Genomic DNA, 20,499 nt, shown 5'->3' with positions numbered 1-20,499 from the left:
ATGTGAGACAATCGTTTGTTCTCTCCATTTCACAGATGAGCAAACCAATGCTTAAGGAGCTTACATTGCCCAAGACCACACAGCTACCATAGTGTTGGAGCCATTTGAAATAACTTTTGGGAATAAGTGAAGTTTCAAGTAACTTAGGAAGTAACTATGTGGAAGTCAGGATTTGAAACCAGCTTTGTTGGGCAAGGCTTGCTTTTTCTCCTGCACCAAGCTGCCTCTTTTCACAACAGTGAATGAACATTCTACTTTCTGAGATGTTTTCACATAGACCTTTCATTCTGTCATTCAAGTGGGCAGGGCAGGTTCTCTCCCTCTTGTGTCTTCAGTGAAGGAACAAAGGCTCCAGGAGGTTGGCAGGCTCACCCAGAGTCCAGTAGCTAGGAAAAGGCAGATTGGAAACAAGATTCCTGGTTCTTTCTGCTCCCCCATGGGACCCACAAGGGTGAAAGGTTGAGAGCTGAAGTGGGGCTGGGGTCGGGATCCTGAGATCCCTTCCTTTCTGTTACATTTAGCCCTCAGCCTGTGAAAATAAGTGAGTGAAGCCCATTTCAACTTGTCCTTTTTAATACTACATCCTTCCTGCATGCCGTCCACATAGGATCGCACACAGACAAGAATACAGGAGGTTTGCATGGCCAAACCTCAAGGGGGCCTCCAGGCACCTAGAAGGTAACAGTGTGACCTAGCACAGACCCAACTGCCAGGGCCAAGCCCTGGGTTGTCTAAGAACCCCAAGGGTTTTTGCAGTTCCCTTATTTGAGTCTCATCCCTTTGCTTTCTGGTGCTACTCTTCCTTGGTGCTTCCCAACTGGAATCTCATCCCTAATGACATTGTACCAGCTCTCCGCTGTTACGTTTCAAGACTTTTGCTACATGCATGATGTCACCTCCAAGAAAGCATATGAGCACCAGGACCTTGGGGTGTTTTTATAATGTGGTCCTTTGAGAGGGAGGTCAAGGGAGCCTGAGTGTCACTGAGGATGTGTTCTCACCGTTTAGCATGTCTGCCCACAGGTTTCAGCTGCGAGGCAGCTCCCTCCCACCCCCAGGGAGATTTGAGAGTGACTTAAGAGGCCTGTGCTTGTCCCTGTGCCCTGTCATTCTGTAAACTGAAAGCTCAGGGTTGGCTCCCTGCAGGGAGAAGGATTGGGATGGGAGCTGTTCATAGCACAATGGTTTTAAACCGTATTCTTCAGAACTCTGACCCAGGGAGGGGCTTTGAAAGTTCTGCATGTTTGCCTCAATTCTCACTTTTTAAACATAATTGGACTATTTTTAAAACTGTCAGGGAAAGTTGCATGTACTCTTGAACGTATTCTAGGATAAATGGTAACCCATTAGGAGCTGCCAGTGGGTGGTTTGCATAGGCTGATGCAGCTCTGCCCTGCCAGCTGTGGTCAGGAAACTGAGAAAACGGCTTCTGTTTGCTTTATTTACACACATAACAGGATTTTCACAACACTGTGCAACCAAAGCAAAATATAAAAATGAGCTGGCGGCCGAGGCTGTAACTGGCCTTCATAACCCCGACTTTTAAACTTGGGTTCACTCAGTCTCATTGTTGACTTTTTATTGAGTCAAGGATATATATTTTAACTCATAAAGGAAAAGTATCCTAATAATAAATTATTTCTATTTTACATGTTGAGGTACCATGAGAGCTTTTATTTGGCGGGGCTGGGGATAGAGAGCTCTACTGTTAAGTGGCCAAAAAAAGAAGTTTGAAAAGCACTGATCTAATGGGTAGAGCACTGTGCTGGTATTAGAGACCTGGATTTCCCAGGGACTGGCTGTATGATCTTGGGCCACTCACATCACTTCTCCAGGCCTCAGTCCCTTCATCTGTAAATGGGCAGGTTGAACTTGTTTTTATTTTGAAATTCTGTGACTTTCTCCATTTGCCCCGTACCTTACTTTCCCACCAGCACCTGTCATTTAGAAATTTGTGGTCATCCTCAAAAGCAGAGCTCTTGCTTTTGGATTGGCTCTGATCTTTCACTACTTAGGGTTAAACTATATGGATCTGAAAAGCCTCGAGAGCCAGGGTGAATTTAAAACTTGAATGGGGGCATCCCCCTACCTCAGCTTGGGCTTGTGCTAAAGCAACAAACATGACAAGCAAATAGCTATATTTAAATGGCTTTACCACTGCGTGGGCTGAATTCAAGTGCCTCTCCCCTCCTCAGTGGCAGCTTTGCTGCTGCACTAGTCCAGATCTGTTAGCCGAGCTGCCAGGTTGTGTAATCCTGGGGGTGCCGCTCCTGCTGTGTTTTATGTGGAGATGTTCAACAAGAATCCCTGACTGTGAAGGTTTTGCAGCCCCCTGTGTACAATGGAAGACACCCCAAGAGCAGAAGGTCAACTTTCTGGATGAGAATTTTCTATTAAATGGATTTAAACATCCTTTGGACCTTGGGGGGTTAAGGGAATTACCTTTTTCCCTAAACGCAGTATTTCAATAATAGGAGTTGACCTTTGCAGCCCCCATCACTCCCCAGTCACCCTTCCTTAAACCTTGACTAATGGGATGATATTAGAAGACAGCATCCAGGTGGCCCAAATCTTCCAGGTATTATCTTAATACCTGAGGTTATTGAGTAACTCTTCATGATAGATGCTGGAAGGATAAGCCACAGCTTCTTGCTATGGTGGTTTCTTGAAAACAACTAAAGCTGAAAGGGTTCGTTTGTTTTTAGTTGTTTACCTGGGCGGGAGGGCAGATTATTCAGGCAGCTGTATCGATCAAACCCAAATGAAAATTGATGTGAAACAGCCAGAGGAATGGAAACTCTGGGAAGTGGCAATGGAATTTATTGCACCTTAAAGTGACAGCTGGCAGTTTATCCGCAGTAGAGCTCATTTGGCCTCTTTTAGCAAAGTACCTTCTATAATCCCACAAGCCAGGGGTCATTAAAAGAATGCATGCCTGCTGAGCTGTGGAAACCTCAAACCGGGCTTAATAGAAAGGAAGCCTGGGCCCAGAAAGGCCACTCCCCACTGGGTACAGCTGGGGGTCGGGGGGAGGTGTTCCGGTCAGGAAATATACTAATTTACAAGAATCTGAACACTTTACAATATGCCTAATACTAAAGCCATATATTTTGAACTTTTTATTACCTTCTAGGGATGTTGTGAGGAATGAATGAAATTAAATGCATTACCTGCTTAGAAGAGGCCCTGACACACAGTAGGGGCTCAATAAATGCTTATGAGGGAATAACAGTTATCCAGCAGAGCTCATCTAATGGACGTTCTGATCAGGTGGTGCAGGATACAAATAAGCAATACTCCAGTAAAGACAGCAAGTATCAGGCATTATGCTAAGATGATGGGGTACAGTCTTGCTTACTGGGGACTGTGGGCATTTTACATTCTAAAAAGGGAATCAAAATCAACCAAATTCCATACTTCACCGAGCACAGACTCCGAATAGCAGTGGAATTTTCCTAGCCAGGCTCCCATAGGACGTAAGAAACTTTCCACATAGGGAGGACCTCGATGGCTGGGTCCGTCACGCTTGTCCTTCTCCACCCCGGGCTGCTTCCACAGATCGGCTTCCAGATTCGCACTCGTGTGCAAGACCTGGGCCACGGCTGCATCTTCCTGGTGCAGAAGGCAGGGGCCCTCCAGGTGTGCCCCACCGACAGCTACACCAAGAGGGAGCTCATCGAGTGTGCCCGCACAGTCACAGAGAAGGTAAGGAGCAGCCCTGGGGTCAGACGCAGCCACAGTGCCCACTGTGACCAGGGCTAAGCACAGGGAACAGCCAAGGCAGGTCTGGTCATCTTCTCTCCTGCCCAGGGTCTCCCCAGGGACTGGGCATATCAGGGAGCTGAGGGTGACCCATAAGCCCTGAGAAATTGAAAGCATGAGAGGGACTGTCTCACAAAGGCCAGGTCTACCTCCAAGGGCTCTCCTGCAGACAGCCTGGGCAGAGCCTATCAAAGTCAGGATCTGCACCAGGAGCCCCTCCCTGCAACCCCTTTGACACTTTTGCCCTTTGGGCTTCCTTCTCCAGGGGAGTGGGAGGGGAGGGGACTCCAAAATGCTGTGGGCTGAGTAAGAAGGACCTGAAGTCTCTCTCCTGTAACCTCTTTATTTCCAGATGAGTTGGTGAAGTGGGGGAGGGTTAAGCGCCTGTCGGAGGTCATGTGGCTCCTTGGTGCAAGAGCAGGGGCATGCATGGCCTTTCTCGACTCCCACGGCAGCTGTTTGTAGAGTCACATAGTGTAGTAGATGGGGCTCCAGTATCTCAGCTAAGTGACTTCACCTTTCTAAGCCTCGGTTTCTTCATCTGTAAAATGAAGATGAAGAAACATCGTTCCTGGCCCATAGGATTGTGCAGATTAAATGTGGTGGTGTGTGTGCAAGTGCTCGGTACAGTGCCAGACACAGTTCAACGTTTAAGAAACGCCAGCTGCTGTTATGTGTAAACTGTCTTCCAACTCTGCTCTCCCGGGAAGTTTTCCCTGGTTAACAATGCCCCATTCTGAAACGTCCCTTACTCTCCCGCAGCATGCTGATCTTTTGCTTTGCTTATTTCTCTGAGTAATTTTTCAGGGCAGCTGTTTTACAGGCCACTAGACGTGCAGGCTGAAGCATCCATGCTTGGCTGGCTTTCCCTCTCCTTCACTTGGGTTCTTAGGACATAGAGCTCTGTACTGTTAGAAGCTTGGCAACAGGAATCAAGGGATGAGCGGGGGACCCCTCACCTGGAAGCTGCCCTACAGAGGCTGCTCTGTACGTGGCTCCTCGCCCAGGCCGAGCCGTGGTCTGGCCATCTCCCACAGCCCACAGGACTGTCCAGGCCTCTCTGGACTCCACAGACAAGGAAATAAATCTCTCAGCTCGAGGAAGGCACTCTCCCTCCTTTCAAAGCCCTTCCTTGTTCTTAAAGTTCCTCTTGCCAAGTGTCCCCGTAGGAAACCTTGTAGCAGGAGCCCAGGGCAAAGGTGGAGGAGCCTGGGTGAGCCTGGACAAGCAATGTGACCTTCCTGAGCTGGCCTGGGTCTTACTGCTTCTCCCAGGAGAGGAGCCCTGAGTTAGGAACCTGGAGAAGGATCAAAGGCAGTACAGCGGCTCGTTCAGAGCAACTGGTCTTTTGGGCAGTTTCTTACTAAAGGTCCCCACTCTTCTAATCTCCTGCAGTCCCATCGTCACCTGGGGTGGCTTTCTTACACGTCTTGGTTGTGTCTGTGTGACTCCCCCGACCATGAGCCCTTTGTTCACTTTTTTGTCCTCATCCTCTAGTGACTAGTAGATGCTCAGTAAACACCTGCTGACTTTTCACAGTGGAGGTAGGGGGACACTTTCTGGATTCTTTCTTTCACTCTGACCAAGAAAGTCCCTCCCAGACTTCTGATTACTTGTCTTGGCCTCTGTCACCTGCCCTCTGGGTATTCTTTCCAGAAACTGGATCCCTCATTTCCAGGCCAGCTTTGTGCTAGCCTGACTCATCTTTTCCTGGTGGGACATAGTGCCTTTTAACTTGGGAAATAGTTGCTATGGAGCTGGTCTTGGGACATGGTGGGTGCTCAGGAAACAGGCTCTCTGCCCCTCTTGCCTGGCTTTGTTCACAGCCTCTTCTACGATCCGAGCGGCATAGGAGGAAGAAAGCGTTCAAAGTCTGTGCCTCTCACTGATGCTGCAACTCCCCTGTCCTGGTCAGAATGTTTTTAAAAAATACATTCACGAAATGTTTTCAGACCCTACTTTGGGTCAGCCATAGTCAAGGATGGTGGGTGTGCGTACACTGGGATTAATATGATGGTTCCTGGCCTCATATTACTCCTAGCCAGATGCATGCTATTTATAACCTGTGGGAAACAGGCCATCCTGAGGGCAGGAATAGAGTGTGGTAGAATCCTTGGGTGATCCAGTCATCTCTCTGGAAGAGGAAAGTGGGGAAGGCATCCCAGTGGGGCCTTTGAGCTGGCTCTTGCAGGATGAGTAGGTCAGTGGCTGGAGAAGGGAGAGAGGGGGAGCATTGAAGGCAGAGGGCAGACCCACCAGGAGTAGGGGGAATCAGGGCGTTTGGAGAAGGAAGGAGCTGGCAAGAATGGAGTCGGAGGCTAGAGAAGTTGAACCTGGTTCAACTCGTCTCCACAGCCCGGGGAGAACTGCACACAGGGATGGAGTGGGGTCACGTTTGTGTTAGGAGAGGCCCCAGGAGCAGTGAGGTTGCACTGGAGGGAGATGGCAGGTGGCAGTGTAGGGTTTCCGATGTGGAAGACACCGGAACACACACCTTAGCCAACCTGCTTGACTCTCAGGTCACTGGAGTTATATTTGGTGGCGGGTGATGGCTCAAAGGAGTGTTGGGGTGGAGAGGTAACATACAGTGATCCCCTCTGGACTCCAGGCCCTCTGGAGTCCACTGCAGAGAATTTCTAATCAAGAGGCCACCAGGAGAGGGCATGATGAGTGTTAGCAGAGAGGGCTCTTCAGAAAACCTGATCAAAGGAGACAGAAATGGCCACACCTTTCACAGGAGCCTTATCCTTTATCCCACCTTGTGGTTTCAGAAACCTAATAATAATTTTAAAATAGCATTTACCCCCTACCAAACACTCCCGCCAAGTGCCACACTAGACATTAGACATAACATTTTCCTGCAGTCAGTCCTCCCAGCAACCTGATAGACAAAAATCAATAGCCCCACTTTACAGACGAGGAAACAGACTTAGATGAAACCTGCTGCCCAAGGTCAAGTAGCCAGCAAATGACAAAGCCAGTGTTCAGACTGAGGCTCTTGACCCTAAACTGTGCTGTTAACCCCAAAGCTGCATCAACTCCTGTTTTCAGAGTCCTTGCACATTTGGGTTACATTTCCTCTGCTTCCCCGCTCCCCCTGACAATCTCTCTCTGCCTACAGGTGTCTTTGGTGCTGTCAGCTCTCCAAGCTGGGAACAAGGGGACCCAGGCATGTATCACAGCCGCCACTGCCGTGTCCGGGATCATTGCTGACCTGGACACCACCATCATGTTTGCGACTGCAGGGACCCTGAATGCAGAGAACAACGAGACCTTCGCAGACCACAGGTATGGGGCTCCTGAACAAAGGAGCTGTCCGGCTGGACTTTGGAGATGCCACCTGGGCACCAGAAATATGGTCATCTGTTTTGATTTCAACAAGATGCTCAAATGCAGAAAGCGAACCACATAATCCAAATAAGCCCCTTTTGCCAACTGTCAACACGGAATTTGTGCTCCAGCTTTGCCTCTCTCAGCCTACATCTAGCCTCCTCTGCAGAGGATGGCTTTTGATCTTTCACTTTCCAAGCTGCAGAACTGTGTCTCTGATTTGCTCACCAACCCCAGCAGGATTGGGAGCAGCCACAGCAAGCACAGTGAGCTCCTCCCTGTTTTGGGGAGCAGGGCTCCAAGCCTGCTGTCTCTCCTGGGCTGGCTCTTCAGGCCCCACTCAGAAGGCCGGTGCCAGGGTCTCCGTTTGATGCTGGGGACCACGCATATCCTCATCACGTGACCAGCACCCTCGTCTTCTCTCTTCAGTCCCAGGGCTGGCCTGGGAAGAGTTTCCCAGTGCCTGGCCACCTGTTCCAGGACCCAACCCGATGTGGGCTCTGATGTGCTGGGAGGGTCCCCTGACTCATGTGTTCTCACAGCTCCCTAAAGCTGTGAAATATTCTTGGGGAGAATGGGAACCACAGGAAAGAAGCTGACCTCTCATTTGGCTACGGGCTGGGGGAAGGGGACCAGATGGGTGGATCTGAATCTTTAATTGAAATTTTACTAGTAATTGACTATGTAAATACTAGGCTGACTTTCCTCTCCTCTCTGTTTCCGCAGTAAGAGAGGGGAAATCCATTGCCTCTCTTCAAAGCCCTTTAACAAAAGCCCCCTATGAGGGGTTTCTCTTCCTCCCAACTACTAGTAACCAAGCTTTGCCCTTTGTTTCTCCCTCTCCCATCGGCCTCCTTCTTCCTCAGGGAGAATATTCTGAAGACAGCCAAGGCCTTGGTGGAAGACACAAAACTGCTGGTGTCGGGGGCTGCGTCCACTCCAGACAAGCTGGCCCAGGCAGCTCAGTCCTCAGCAGCCACCATCACCCAGCTCGCCGAGGTGGTCAAGCTGGGGGCAGCCAGCCTGGGCTCTGACGACCCCGAGACCCAGGTACGGGTGTGCCTAGGGAACGATCCTCGTAATTCCACAAACACTGTACGCCAGGCCTCAGAAGAAGCCAAAGGAAAAGTAGGAGTTTTGAAGTAAACAATGTGTGCGTTGAGTGTGTCCGTGGTTTGGGGACTGGTAGGAGGCTGTTATCCAGGCCAAATAGTGGCAGGGACCATAATGGTGGCCACGGGGATGGGAGACAAGCCAGCAGGTTTGAGAGAAGTCTGTAAGGAAGACTCAGCCTGGCATAGCGAAAGATTGAACACAGGGACCATTTGGAGACAAGGGAGAGGAAGGAGGCAAGGGCAGCTCCACTCTTCAGGCTCTGTCAGTGAAATGAGGGTGGCTCAACACAGGAAGCTAGAGCTCCCTGGAGGGGGAGCCGGCTTGGGCAGGGAGATAAAGCTGAGTTCAGGTTGGAAGATGCTAAACGAGAAGTGGCAAAGAAACACGTAGGTACAACTCGTGAGTGGGCATAAGCCTACTCAGGTGCGGGGATGTTGCCATACAGACCGCAGCTGTGACCACAAGAGAGGAAAAGTGTGGAGTCAGAGAAGGGGCATGGTTCAAGGCAGAGCCCTGAGGAATCCACTATTTAAGAGCATTTCAAGAGGGAGATGCCTAAAGTGATTGAGAAGCAGGTGCAGCTGGTAGGAAGAAAGCCAGGGGACCTCTAGGAGGGAGTCTTTTAACCGAGCAATCCCCAGCCTTTATGGCACCAGGGACCGGTGCTCCTATGAGAATCTAATACCTGATGATCTGAGGTGGAGCCGAGGTGGTGATGCTAGTGCCGGCCCCCCACTCACCTCCTGCTGTGCGGCCTCATTCCTAACAGGCCACGGACCAGTATCGGTCTGCAGCCCAGGGCAGGAGTCGGAGACCCCTGTTTTAACCCACCAGAGATGGCTGAAAAGTCAAGAAAGATGAAGGTCAGAGAGCTGGCCACTGGCCCAAGTGCCGTGGAGAGCAGTGGTGACCCCAAACAGGGCTGTTTGGAGAGGCAGGGCAGCTTGGTGAGGATGAAGAAATGAGGCCGGCACCCACAGACACCCTACTTGAAAAGTCTGGAGCAGGGAAGGACTCCATACTCCTATACTCTGCTTCCAATTCGGCAGTTTCATTGAAGTTATCTGCCTTTTCTTTGGTCCCCTGACCTAGACGGTTAACTCTTCAAGGATAGTAACCATGGCTTAGTAATCTTTGAAACCTAAGTGCCCAACCCAGCTCCCAGAACATAGGTGCCCCACAAATTTATGTTCAGCTGTTGAACTAACAGCCAACCAGGGCCATGAATAACGGATTCTACCCATTCCCTAGTGCAAAACTTGAAAATTCCTCTGTTCTCTCTATCCCAGCACCATCAGATGGTAAACACTTGTTTTTGCTGCTGAAACTATACTCTGTAAACTAGTCTACTTGTCCCATTTGGACAAAATTGGATAGAAAGCCCCGCTGCCATTCAGTGCCTCGGTCTATCACAGCTACCATTCTGGTTAACGTAAGAACTCCAGCTTTGCTCCCATATGGCCGTGACCTCCCCTTCCTGACATCCCCTGGTGGAGCAGAGCTCAGTGAGGTGACTCAGTGCTCCCGCTGGATTTCTCTTTGATGATATAAGAGCTCAGATTGGCTACCCTCCGCAGGTCAAAGTCTTCACAGAAATCTCTGCCTACAGTGCTGCTGTTGTCCCCACGGAGGAAGGAAAAACTTCAAAATGCATCAGTGGGAACCCACACTCCCTGAGTCTCGGAGCTGCAGGATGAGAGCTGCTGACTGAGAGACCCAGGCGCCCCCAGCCTGCCCATGGGCCGTATGTTCTTATGAGGCCAGTAGGTGACCCTTGGGGCCCACTCACCTGGGCTCCATGTTCTCTTTCAGGTGGTGTTGATCAACGCCATCAAAGACGTGGCCAAGGCCCTTTCAGATCTCATTGGTGCTACCAAGGGAGCTGCCAGCAAGCCCGCTGATGACCCCTCCATGTACCAGCTCAAGGGGGCTGCCAAGGTAGTGTGGAGCCCCAACTAGGGGTGAGCATGCCGGGAGAGTGCTGGAGAGAGAGAAGCACACACGAAAATATTGACAGAATGCACATCTGAGCTCCTTTCTCATTTAAAGGTGTTTTTACTCATGGCATTACATCTGGAACTAAAGGAGAAGGGGGTAAATCTCAGTGCATGTTTTCTCTTGGCCTTTCTGCCTGTGCAGGTGATGGTGACCAATGTCACCTCCCTCCTCAAGACTGTGAAGGCAGTGGAAGATGAGGCCACCCGGGGCACACGGGCGCTCGAGGCCACAATCGAGTACATGAAGCAGGAGCTCACGGTAAGGAGCCAGGAGTCACCTCCCTTGGGCACCCATGTCCAACAGCTGACCCCCAGGCTTCCATGAGATTGTTAGCATAAAGAGGTTTTACCCGGAGCACCTGAACAAGGGAGGCCCACTCACCTGCCTGCCTGAGATCTCACGTGTAACTGACCACCCCAGAGTTTGGTCAGGATCGATTTGTAATTGTAATTAAGGAATCAATTGAAATGTATCACTTAGGACTATTCGGGTTTAATTCCAGTAAAATTGCGGCATGAAACCAAAGCATTGCAGAAGATCCTTGGCAAAGGAAAAAGTCAGTATGGCTATTGTGTTCACCCTGAGCTTCAATCATGTGTACAGTGTGTGACCGCGCACAGCCCTCTTGGTTTTCATTGCTATCGGCACCACTTCACACTGCTGCACTTGTGTGGATTTTGAGTCTGAGATTCACCATTGGAAAAACCTTGATGCCTTCACATCCCCTTTAAAATCCAGCTCCCTTCTGTTTGAGGTGTCTGATCTCAGAGGAGTCACCATGTGTTCTTTTTTGCCCTGTTCCAGTGCTGTAGAGAGAGGGCATTTTGGTGCTACTGTTTTTTGATCCCATGACAATTGTGGATTGACTCATCCTAATTCCTGAAATAGAAATATGCCGAAAATGAGTGGTTTCAAACTGAGATTTCTTTCCAAGAGGAGGCCTAATTACAGACTCACCTTCTTTTTGGAGGGCTGAGTAAAAGACTGGCCTTTGCTGCCAGTTGTTATGCATCTTTAGAGGGTCATCATCTTTAGAGGGTCATCTTTAGAAGGCCACAAAGCCCTGAGGCTGAGCAGTGGAAATGAGCAGTCCTGTTGGGTTTCGGTGATGGAGCCTTGTGTTCTCTTCTCCTGTTTTTAACGAATCCAGCCTTGCTTGATGTTGTGCTTAATTCTCCCGCAGAGGAGAAACTAAGAAATATAGGTGGTGTCCTCAAGCACTGCTGCTCGGCACTCACCTGCCACACAGGCTAGAGGTCTCCTACCAAAGTCTGGGCACATGTTCTGACAGGTGTGGGTGGGCCTAATGGTGGCAATGGAAGAGAAGGTTTGAAATTTGGAGTTTTCCTTAGAAATTGCAGATACGTGGTCCATCTACATACACCACGTGATTTAGAAGTAATCCAGATTATGTGTTTCCATGGACATAAGATGTTTCCAAAAGAGCATGAACCACAAGGACCACATCAGTGTGGAAGGCTCTGTGCACGTGGCCTTCATTCCACTGCAGCATTCAGGGATGGGGCTGGGATTTGGAGTCCTGGGCTACTTAATTGCAGCTGCCCCTTTTTAGGGGAATAGCGATGTTTGACACTAGTTGACACATGGCAGGGATGCTGGCTGGGTCCTCCTATCTGCCTCAGGAAAGGCTTCTCTGCTGAAACATGGCTGCCTAGGGCTGAACACAGAGCAGCCCCAACTGGTTTGGGAGTCGTTGCCACATTCAGCACTCAACCAGGGCACCAGTCACTCATGCTAGACAGGCAAGACAGATTGGGCTTGAAGCATATACGGCTGGCTTAACAGGTAGAACTTTGAAGTGGGACATTCACTTACCATGCTTAATTTATTTCAGCTTCTCTAAAAGGTGTGTGTGTGTGTGTGTGTGTGTGTGTGTGTGTGTGTGTTAAATAATTCACAGTGTCACTGTGGTACACTCCACATGAACGCCTCCACACAATTATGCAGTTATATTTGTAAGACAGGCTAAGAATAGAAGAAACCGAATGCTTGCTTCATTTCCCCCAGCCCCACACCCCTTTAAAGAGAGAGGTGAGCCCAGAGTGGTTTATCCAGGTCCGTCCTGCCCTGGAACCAGCATCGGGAATGCAGAGTTTCTGGGAACTGATGAAGCTCCATTAGGGATGGGGCAAGAGAACAAGAAGCCACAGAACCACCCTGGGATGGATGATTTACAAATATTGAGTATCCATTTCTGCAGACAAATGGGTAAATGCTATACATATGCCTCTCTCACCACGCTGTTCCCATGAATGCTGAGTATAGATGTGCAAGACTTATCCATGCTAGAATCTTGAAACAAGAATGACATTACTGTACTTAAATTTCTCATTTCCTGCCATTTGACAGTTTCTTCCTGTTGCCAGTTTGGTTTTCAGATACTGAGCTGCAGCCTGGTCAGAGAAGAATAAATTGTTTTTGTCATTACTTTTTTTTCCCCAACCTCTTCTATTTCTAACTTCTAGGTGTTCCAGTCAAAAGAAGTACCTGAAAAGACATCATCACCTGAAGAATCGATAAGGATGACGAAAGGCATCACCATGGCAACAGCCAAAGCAGTAGCAGCTGGGAACTCTTGCAGACAGGAAGATGTTATCGCCACAGCCAATCTGAGCCGGAAAGCCGTGTCTGATATGTTGACGGCTTGCAAGGTAAAGGCTATGGCGTTGTTTTGGATGGACACAGAGGTCTCTGTCATGATTGAGTTTAGTTTAGTCTGGGTTTGTAGACAGGAGCAGCTCAGTACCTTACACTGTATAATAAAGTGTGTGCTGAAGGCGTGTGTACATCAGTCCACGGGAAAGGACTCCATGGGGTAGTTCTGTGTTTGAGAGGGAGTGGAGTTGCCCTGCTGACTTTGCCCTCTCACTTTTCCTTCTACTTCTTTATCAGTAAGTAGAATTCCTTCTTATGGAGAGTGTGGCACTGACCACTCTGAGCAGTGAAGAGGGACTATGGCATTTTGTCCCAGGCTCTCCAAGTGAAAACTACATCCCTCATCTGTTCATACCCTTTCCTGCTCCATAGGTTGTCCATTCTGTGCTAAAAGGGATGTTGCCATAATTGGTTGAGAAAGAACGTTGGGTAACTGACTTTTCGCTCTCTGTGCCAGACGTTTTGAAGAAACTCTTCTGATGCTTGGGTAGATGTGTGGTGAGGGAGCTGGGAGACCTGAGCTTTACCACCTGCACTTTATTTTTTTTCTGTTAAGAAAATGAGCCATAAGAGCCTTTTATCCCCTCTATGCATTGAGCATCCCCAGACTTTGACCCTTCTAGGGAAAGCCTTGCCCCAAGCACTTTGACATCTGCTCAGTGATTGATTTATGATCCTGCTGCCATGGTGAGCAGGTGGGGATGAACCGCAGAAGTTGAAAGCTGGCCGTTGCAGCTAGCGCAGCTTGGGATCTGAGGGAATAGGACCACACTCTGTGGAGAAGTGCATTCCAGGGGCAGCTGGTGCAAGGTTCAACTGATGGCTTTTCAGGGGTTCCTTAGAGGAGTACGATAGGTTTGAGGTAACTGGCTACAGGGCAGGGAGAGGTGGCCAGGACGAAAGAATGGGTGTGCAAAGGCCTGGTATGGGAAACAGCACTATTTACTGGTCTCCTGGGTGTAGTAGAGGGGTGCAGGGAGGGTGGAGAGAAGAGGGTGGCAAAGTGGGTAGGGCCACTTTCATTAGAGACTTTGTGTTCTGAAACAGGTTGTTTAGACTCTCTCCTGAGGCCACAAGTATTGCCCTTTTGATGTGCTTAATGGAATCTGCCTGCCAGAAGTGATAACTCCCAAAGGGTTACAGTCCAAGAATAGTACTTGCCTAGCAAGATGTGGCCCAAATGCCATCATTGTGTATATGCAGGATACCTCATAGTTTTGGAAGGGTTGTCATGTATGTTCTCATTTGATCCCAGATGGGAAGAGCAAGATGAATTATTCTAATCTGATGGATGATTAAACAGCTTTGGAGAGATCAAGTGGCATAGCCAAAGTCACACGGCTATTTACTTTCAGGACCAGAACTGAAACTAGGTCTTCTGAGTTCACTGTCTGTTTCTGCTGCCATCCATGGCCTCCCAGCCATACTGCTCAAGGTCACTGTGGTTGATGAGTGACAGGCACATTGTCCCCATGTTATAGACCTGAAATGAAAAGTAGAAATTAAATAGGAAGAAAATGATTAAGATAAAAATAAATGGCAGGCAGCTCAGATTTTCAAGTCTCTTCCTTAACACATATTCCCCTGTTTGCAGGGGAAGAGGTTAAGGATTTTAAAGGACAGGTGCCATTGGCCAGCCTCAGTTCCTCCCTGTTTTCACACCCCTGGATCAGGCCTTCCTGATTTTGCAGGACAAAATAACAGCCAGAGCTTTATACACCAAAGCTAGACTTGGTGACAAGTGTCATTGCTGAGCCCTGAGACTCCCATTAGGATATTTAGCAGACTGATCGATATTTACATTTCCTTTGCTCTCCTGTATTTACACCTTTTTACAGAACAGAAGTGAGGTGCATGCAATAAAGAATATGTAGAATATCAGGGATGTTGAATGGTGAATCAAGAAGGAACCCTTATATGCCAAGCAGAGGCCCAAGATGCTATATGTGGTCGAGAGGGATAGCCAGGACAAAATGGATATGCAGTAGGTTACAGACTGGTTTATTTGATCAGAAAGGAAGGATTACACTAATTTTCAGGTGGAGACAGGACTTCCCTACACCCTAAATTAATTCTAATTTGTTTCTTTTTGGTCTCACCTTTCATATGCATATGTTTACATTAGACACAATTTTATAGTTAACATTAGATGACTGTTTCTATGTTACTATGAGTCATTATAACTGACTCTTTAATGACCACAAAATACTTTGTTAGTAATCTTTCCCTTGCTATCAGATATTCAGGTTGTCTGGATTTTCTTTTTCTTAATCATACATTTTACTGCGAGGGACATCTTTGGACATATCTGTTTTTTCTATGCTCTGGATTATTTCCTTAGGCATGACTCATAAAAGCAGAATTTGTGGGTGAAATGATATGACATTTTAATTATTGCCAGATTGCTCTCTCAAAAGGTTCTACCAAGTTACAGAGCCACCAGCGGTGGGCAAGAGAACCTCATCCGTAGCTACCACACAGGTCTAAATGAGGGCCTTGCCCGTTACCTACTAGAGGTGACATTGAGTACCGTCAGAGCCTGTGTCTTCCTCCAGTAGAGTCTCATCAGATCTGATGTGGAGCTTTGTCCTCACACTTGTAGACACAATGGGATAAGGATAAATCCATTGTAGTGGTGGTGAAGAGCATGGCTTTTACCACTGTTAAGCAATGGTTAAGAGCAGGCCATGGTGCCTACCTCTGAGGCTTATCAGAGCTCAGAGGAATAAAACTCATAAATTTACTCATAAATGCTGACCACTGGAGTTAGCCCCACTCCTTCAGGGGGATTTGTGGAGTGGGTGGTGTCAGGTAAGGGGAGAGCCCACAGTTCCCAACAGCACTCCCCAATCCTAGGGAAAGGGGCTTAAGTGGAAGAAATGTGAAGTCTGGTCACTATTCCCCTTCTGTCTTGACCTTTTATCCTAATGTGTGATTCGTGTGTGCCCTGCTTGGTGATTTCTTTGCAGTTTTCTATATATTCTTGCAGCCCCCTTGAGTTCTTTCCAGAGTGAAGCTGTACAAGGAAGAAAGGCTAAGTGGGTAGGGTTGCCGGATTTAGCAAATAAAACATAGGGTGTCCCATACTTATGCTAAAATTTTTTGTCATTTACCCAAAATTCAAATTAAACTGGGCATCCTGTAGTTAATGTAGCAACTCCGTGAATGGGTGTGCCATCTGAAATGATCTACGGTGAGTGACTCAACTTGGCAGGTCACAAGGGCAAGAAAAATAGTTCAAGATGCTATAGTTCATAGGTCCTCGTTTGCTTATCTGGAGGTGTGTAATGTAAGGCGCCTCTGAGGGTCCTGGGGAGTTTGTTGCCTGAAGCTTCCCAGGAGCCAGAGGTCCCTGGTTGGGAGACCAACAAGTTGTGACCACAGCGTGATCAGGCCATGGAGTGAGGACCTGGGCGTGATTAACATCTGAACTAGAGGGGTCTTCGGGACTCCTCACATTGCTGAGGAGAGGCAGGCTAACACTGGGAGAGCATGTCCCCTGCGATAAGCCCTCATCATGATCTTTCCTGGACTTCTCAGTGCATGTGGAATTTCTTACATGTCAGTAAAAGGTGGGAAAGGGAAGAGGGGAGACAGAGAGGATAAAAAGGAAAGAGGGACCAGATTCATTTGATTTTGTCTGGCCCCAGGGCAGTAAAAATATCAAGACACAAACTTGCAGAGAGCTTGCTGTGGAGATATGGGGAAGGTACAAAGGACCACCTCCTCTATCCAAGGAGTCAGAGGTCACTGAATTAAAGCAGAGGGAGTTCCAGAATCAAGGGTCCAGAGCTGCATAGCACTGCTAGCTAGGCTGGTGACTCTTCCTCACCCCCAGGTCCACTTAGCAGCTGGCTCTTCCTGTTTCAAGATGTCAACATTCCTTTGCAGCAAGCATCCTTCCATCCTGATGTCAGTGAGGAGGTGCGTGCCAGAGCCTTGCGGTACGGGACAGAGTGCACCCTCAGCTACCTGGACCTTCTCGAGCACGTCTTGGTGGTGAGTAAGGCATGGGCTGGGGCTGGGGAAGAGCAGATATGGGTGCAGACCGTCCTTTCCTCGGGACAAACCCTCTTATAGCACTGTTCGGGCTCCATGTGTGGGGCTGGGACTGGATTGAGCTGAGAAGTCTCCCATATCTCTCTGCCCCAGGACTAAGATATAGTATAGTCTAGGGGAAGCTGCAGTTAGAATCCAGGAGAGCTCAGCTCTCCCGCTGCCCCGAAAAGGCAAGACTAGCATGGAAAAGGGGTGGGCAGAATGAGGGATGAAGCATGTGGGACAGGCAGATTGTCTCAGCTTCTTGGGGATGAGGGGTAGATGGAGAGGGCCCACATGATGGATTACCTCATTGGTACTAACCAAAAAATTCCAGGCAGACCAATTAAGATTACATTCCTGGAACAGGCCAAAACTGCAGTTATGTAAGATATCGTCTAGGTTCAGTGTCATGGGCTTTAGCTCAAGTGATTCCATTTTGGGTCTGTGGTTTTCTCCTCAACAGTTACCCCCCGCTCTGCTTTTGATCAGACTCTCAGCTTGACTGAGAGATATGATCAAAATTTAAGGCATTAGTGCCACGCTCACTACTAGTCTATAGTTCTCATGGCGTTTACTGATCCTCTGTGTGATATTCACAGGTCATAATGTTTTTCCTTAATCCCTGTTGGTACTCATAGGCCACAGCTTTAGGTTCACAATCTTTAAGTCAGTCATTCTCTTAACTCCTTTTCTGATGTTCCAGTCTTAGGTAGATCATTTGCTTGGTGGTTAGAAGCCTTGAACACGCATCTAAAGCTTTTGAGAGAATACAGTGCACCAGGAAGATGATTATGATAACTATTAACAGGATAATTTCTGATGTTTGGAGTGCTCTTTGGAGCCGTGGTCCCCAGGAACCAAACCCATCAAAATCAAGTCAAAGACTGTTGAGGGATTCATCTTTTTAAGCCAAGTGGTTTGTTCAGTGATCCTATGTAACTGAGTTTCAGCTTCCTGCAGTGTTAATCCAGGTGCAGCTGGTGGTGTTGGCCACAGCACAGACACCTCCTTGCTCACCTAAAAGATAATCAAGGGTTAGGCTAATGTCGAGAACCACCTTGAGCAGACAATCTAAGGATTTTTGTTGGGCAGCTATTGCTTTAACAGTGGATTCTGCAGTATTTTCTAGAGCTTAGGAGAGATTCCTGATCAGAGCCTTATTTATATTTATTCCTAACTGAGGAAAGTCGGGACCTGCCAAAGGAGGTAAATCCTGAGTCACAAAAAGTCTTCTGGTAGGTCCTTTTGACAATGTAAGTTTAGGGGAATTGACCAATGAAGTGCCTCAGTTGATGGACAGTTAGGGACGCTGGCAGATAACCTAAGAGGTATTACCTCGTTATGCACCAGCAATCTAGGAGAATGATCACCACCACAGACAAAAATCCTGTGGGACGTAAACCACTTTCATTAAGGTGGCATTGTCAATGGAAAGATCAGAGTTTCTGATGACAAATACCAAGTCTGAATGGTTACCACCTTTAGCAATGGCCTGGAAGATATAGATGATGGCAAAACTGAAAATGGGGTTTGCCAAGGAAAGAGAAAAAAAGAAAGGATTTCATGTTTAGTTAAAGTATGAAGTCTTGATCTGGTGTATTAGGTAGAAGAAGTATGTGTTTATGTCAGCTACTTCTCTTCCTCGTCGGTTTAATTCATAGGTCTCTAGCGTCTGCACAGGACCAGATAGATGTCAGGTGGAAGCTTCTTTGACTGTGAGATGTGTATCCAAGGCTCAATACCTTCTAGTTTTGCAGCAGTGTCAGTAGTGAGGAGTACTTTGTAAAGTCTCTTTCATCGGGGCTCAGGGGCTGCCTTCCTTTGATGATGACACTTCCAGAATATCCAGTCACAAGGCTCCAAACAGGATCTTTTGAATTGGGATCCAGGGAAGTGTCTTTAAACTGTTGGTGATAGGCTTGAGCATAAGATATTAAAGACCTACAATAGATGGTCATACTAAAATGAGACAACAAGGGATCAGCAGATTTTATACCAATTGGACATTGGTCTACCCATGACAGTCTCGTGTGGAGTTACCTTATGTTTCCCAGAGGGGTTCAGCAAATTTAGAGTGTTTAAGTTTGAGGATTCCATTAATCCTCTTGACCTTGCCTGATGATGCAGTGATAGGGACAGTGATAATTCCAAGAAGTTTGTAAGATTTTCATCAAGGTTCACATAATTTTCCCAATCGAGTGGGTGCCTGGATCACCGGAGGTTGTGGAAGGTATACCCCAAGTGGGAAACACATTTCCTAATAGTCCTTTGCCACTGTGAGGGCGTCAGCCTTGTAGCAGGGAGAGGCTTCAACCCATCCAGGAAACATACAGAAAATATCAAGAATATATTGATAACTCGTACTAAGTTGAAAGAAGTCCAGTTGAAGTTGTTCAAATGGTCTAGAGGGAAGTCTGAGGCTTCTGGGGACAAAAATAGTTTTTCCAAGATTATGAACCTGGCAGGTCAGACATTGCTGGTAGGCTGTTTTTGCAATTTTATGTAAGTCTTCCTACCAGCGTTTATTCAGAATTCGAGTCATCTTAAATGCCCCATAGTGGGTGAAGAAATGCAAAAACCAAAAAATGGGGTTTGCCAGGGAGCATGAAAGAACCAAGTGGCCATCTTGGGTTTCGCATAGATTTGACCATTTGTTTAATTTATAACCAGTGTTTACCCATCTTAATTTCTCTGATTCAGGAGCGGACTGTTGCCATGTTAAAGATAGCAGGATGGCAAAAGTTAAGCAATAAGGGATCATTTTTTGCAGAAATAGAATAGATTTCATCCACATGAGCCACAATCTTTACAGATTCTGTCGCTGCTGCCTTTGCATGAAAGTCAGCCAGGCATTTCCCTAATACTCGTGATTCAGTCCTTTGAGCTGAGCTTCTTTTGATGATGGCAATTTGAGAAGGTAAAAGAAGAGCAGTAAGAAAGTTGTTTACTTGTTCATTTTTTACTGGGATCCCAGAGGACATAAGAACACCCCTTAATTTCCATAACATCCCCAAATCATGACGACCCCAAAGGTATACCAGCTATCAGTATAAATATTTGCAACTTGAGCTTCCGATAACTGGCATTCTTGGGAAAGGGCACGGAGCTCTGTTGGGCTAATTTCACTTATGTAAGATTTCTCTTTTGAGTAAGTCATATTGGGTTGTAATAGGATAACCAGCTTAAAAATTCCCTTTTTCATTTCTACAGTTATGACCCATCAACAAACAAGATTAGGTCAGGATTAGTTAAAGACGTACCTCATAAATCAAGATGCAGTGTCGCAAAATGGGATGTTTTTATCTTACAGACATGGTGCTCGCTTTGTCAGAAATTGTAACGTAGCAGGGTTAAGGACATTACAGTTTTTAAAATGTGGATTAGGTGGTGAAAGCAGAAGGATCTCGAAGGAAGTTAGTTTGCTTGCAGAGAAATGTTGAGTCAATTCAGAATTAAGATGACTTTGGGAAGCATTAGAGTTTGCAAATAAACATCATTTCCCAGATCTCATCTTCCAGATTAACTCTGCTTCCACTAACTCTGCCTCTGCTGGCATAGCCTTAAGACAGCTGAGAT

At 47.5% G+C, this 20,499-nt stretch overlaps 1 protein-coding gene across 11 annotated transcripts in view; it reads left to right on the top strand.

Moving 5' to 3' along the window:
- The window catches only part of TLN2 (talin 2), a 386,133-nt gene that overhangs the window by 338,857 nt on the left and 26,777 nt on the right, over positions 1-20,499 (top strand). For all 11 annotated transcript variants that reach the window (XM_039865415.1, XM_039865406.1, XM_039865408.1 and 8 more), the window contains 7 exons: positions 3,559-3,705; positions 6,884-7,050; positions 7,959-8,142; positions 10,021-10,146; positions 10,348-10,464; positions 12,693-12,878; positions 16,774-16,881. In XM_039865415.1, coding sequence (XP_039721349.1) covers positions 3,559-3,705; positions 6,884-7,050; positions 7,959-8,142; positions 10,021-10,146; positions 10,348-10,464; positions 12,693-12,878; positions 16,774-16,881 — 1,035 coding nt within the window. The remainder of the gene's footprint in view (positions 1-3,558; positions 3,706-6,883; positions 7,051-7,958; positions 8,143-10,020; positions 10,147-10,347; positions 10,465-12,692; positions 12,879-16,773; positions 16,882-20,499) is intronic.

The sequence above is a fragment of the Pteropus medius genome, unplaced genomic scaffold (genome assembly GCF_902729225.1).
Source record: "Pteropus medius unplaced genomic scaffold, Ma_sr-lr_union100, whole genome shotgun sequence".
NCBI classification, from domain to species: Eukaryota; Metazoa; Chordata; class Mammalia; order Chiroptera; family Pteropodidae; genus Pteropus; species Pteropus medius.
This window is presented reverse-complemented; position numbering and strand designations above follow the sequence as displayed.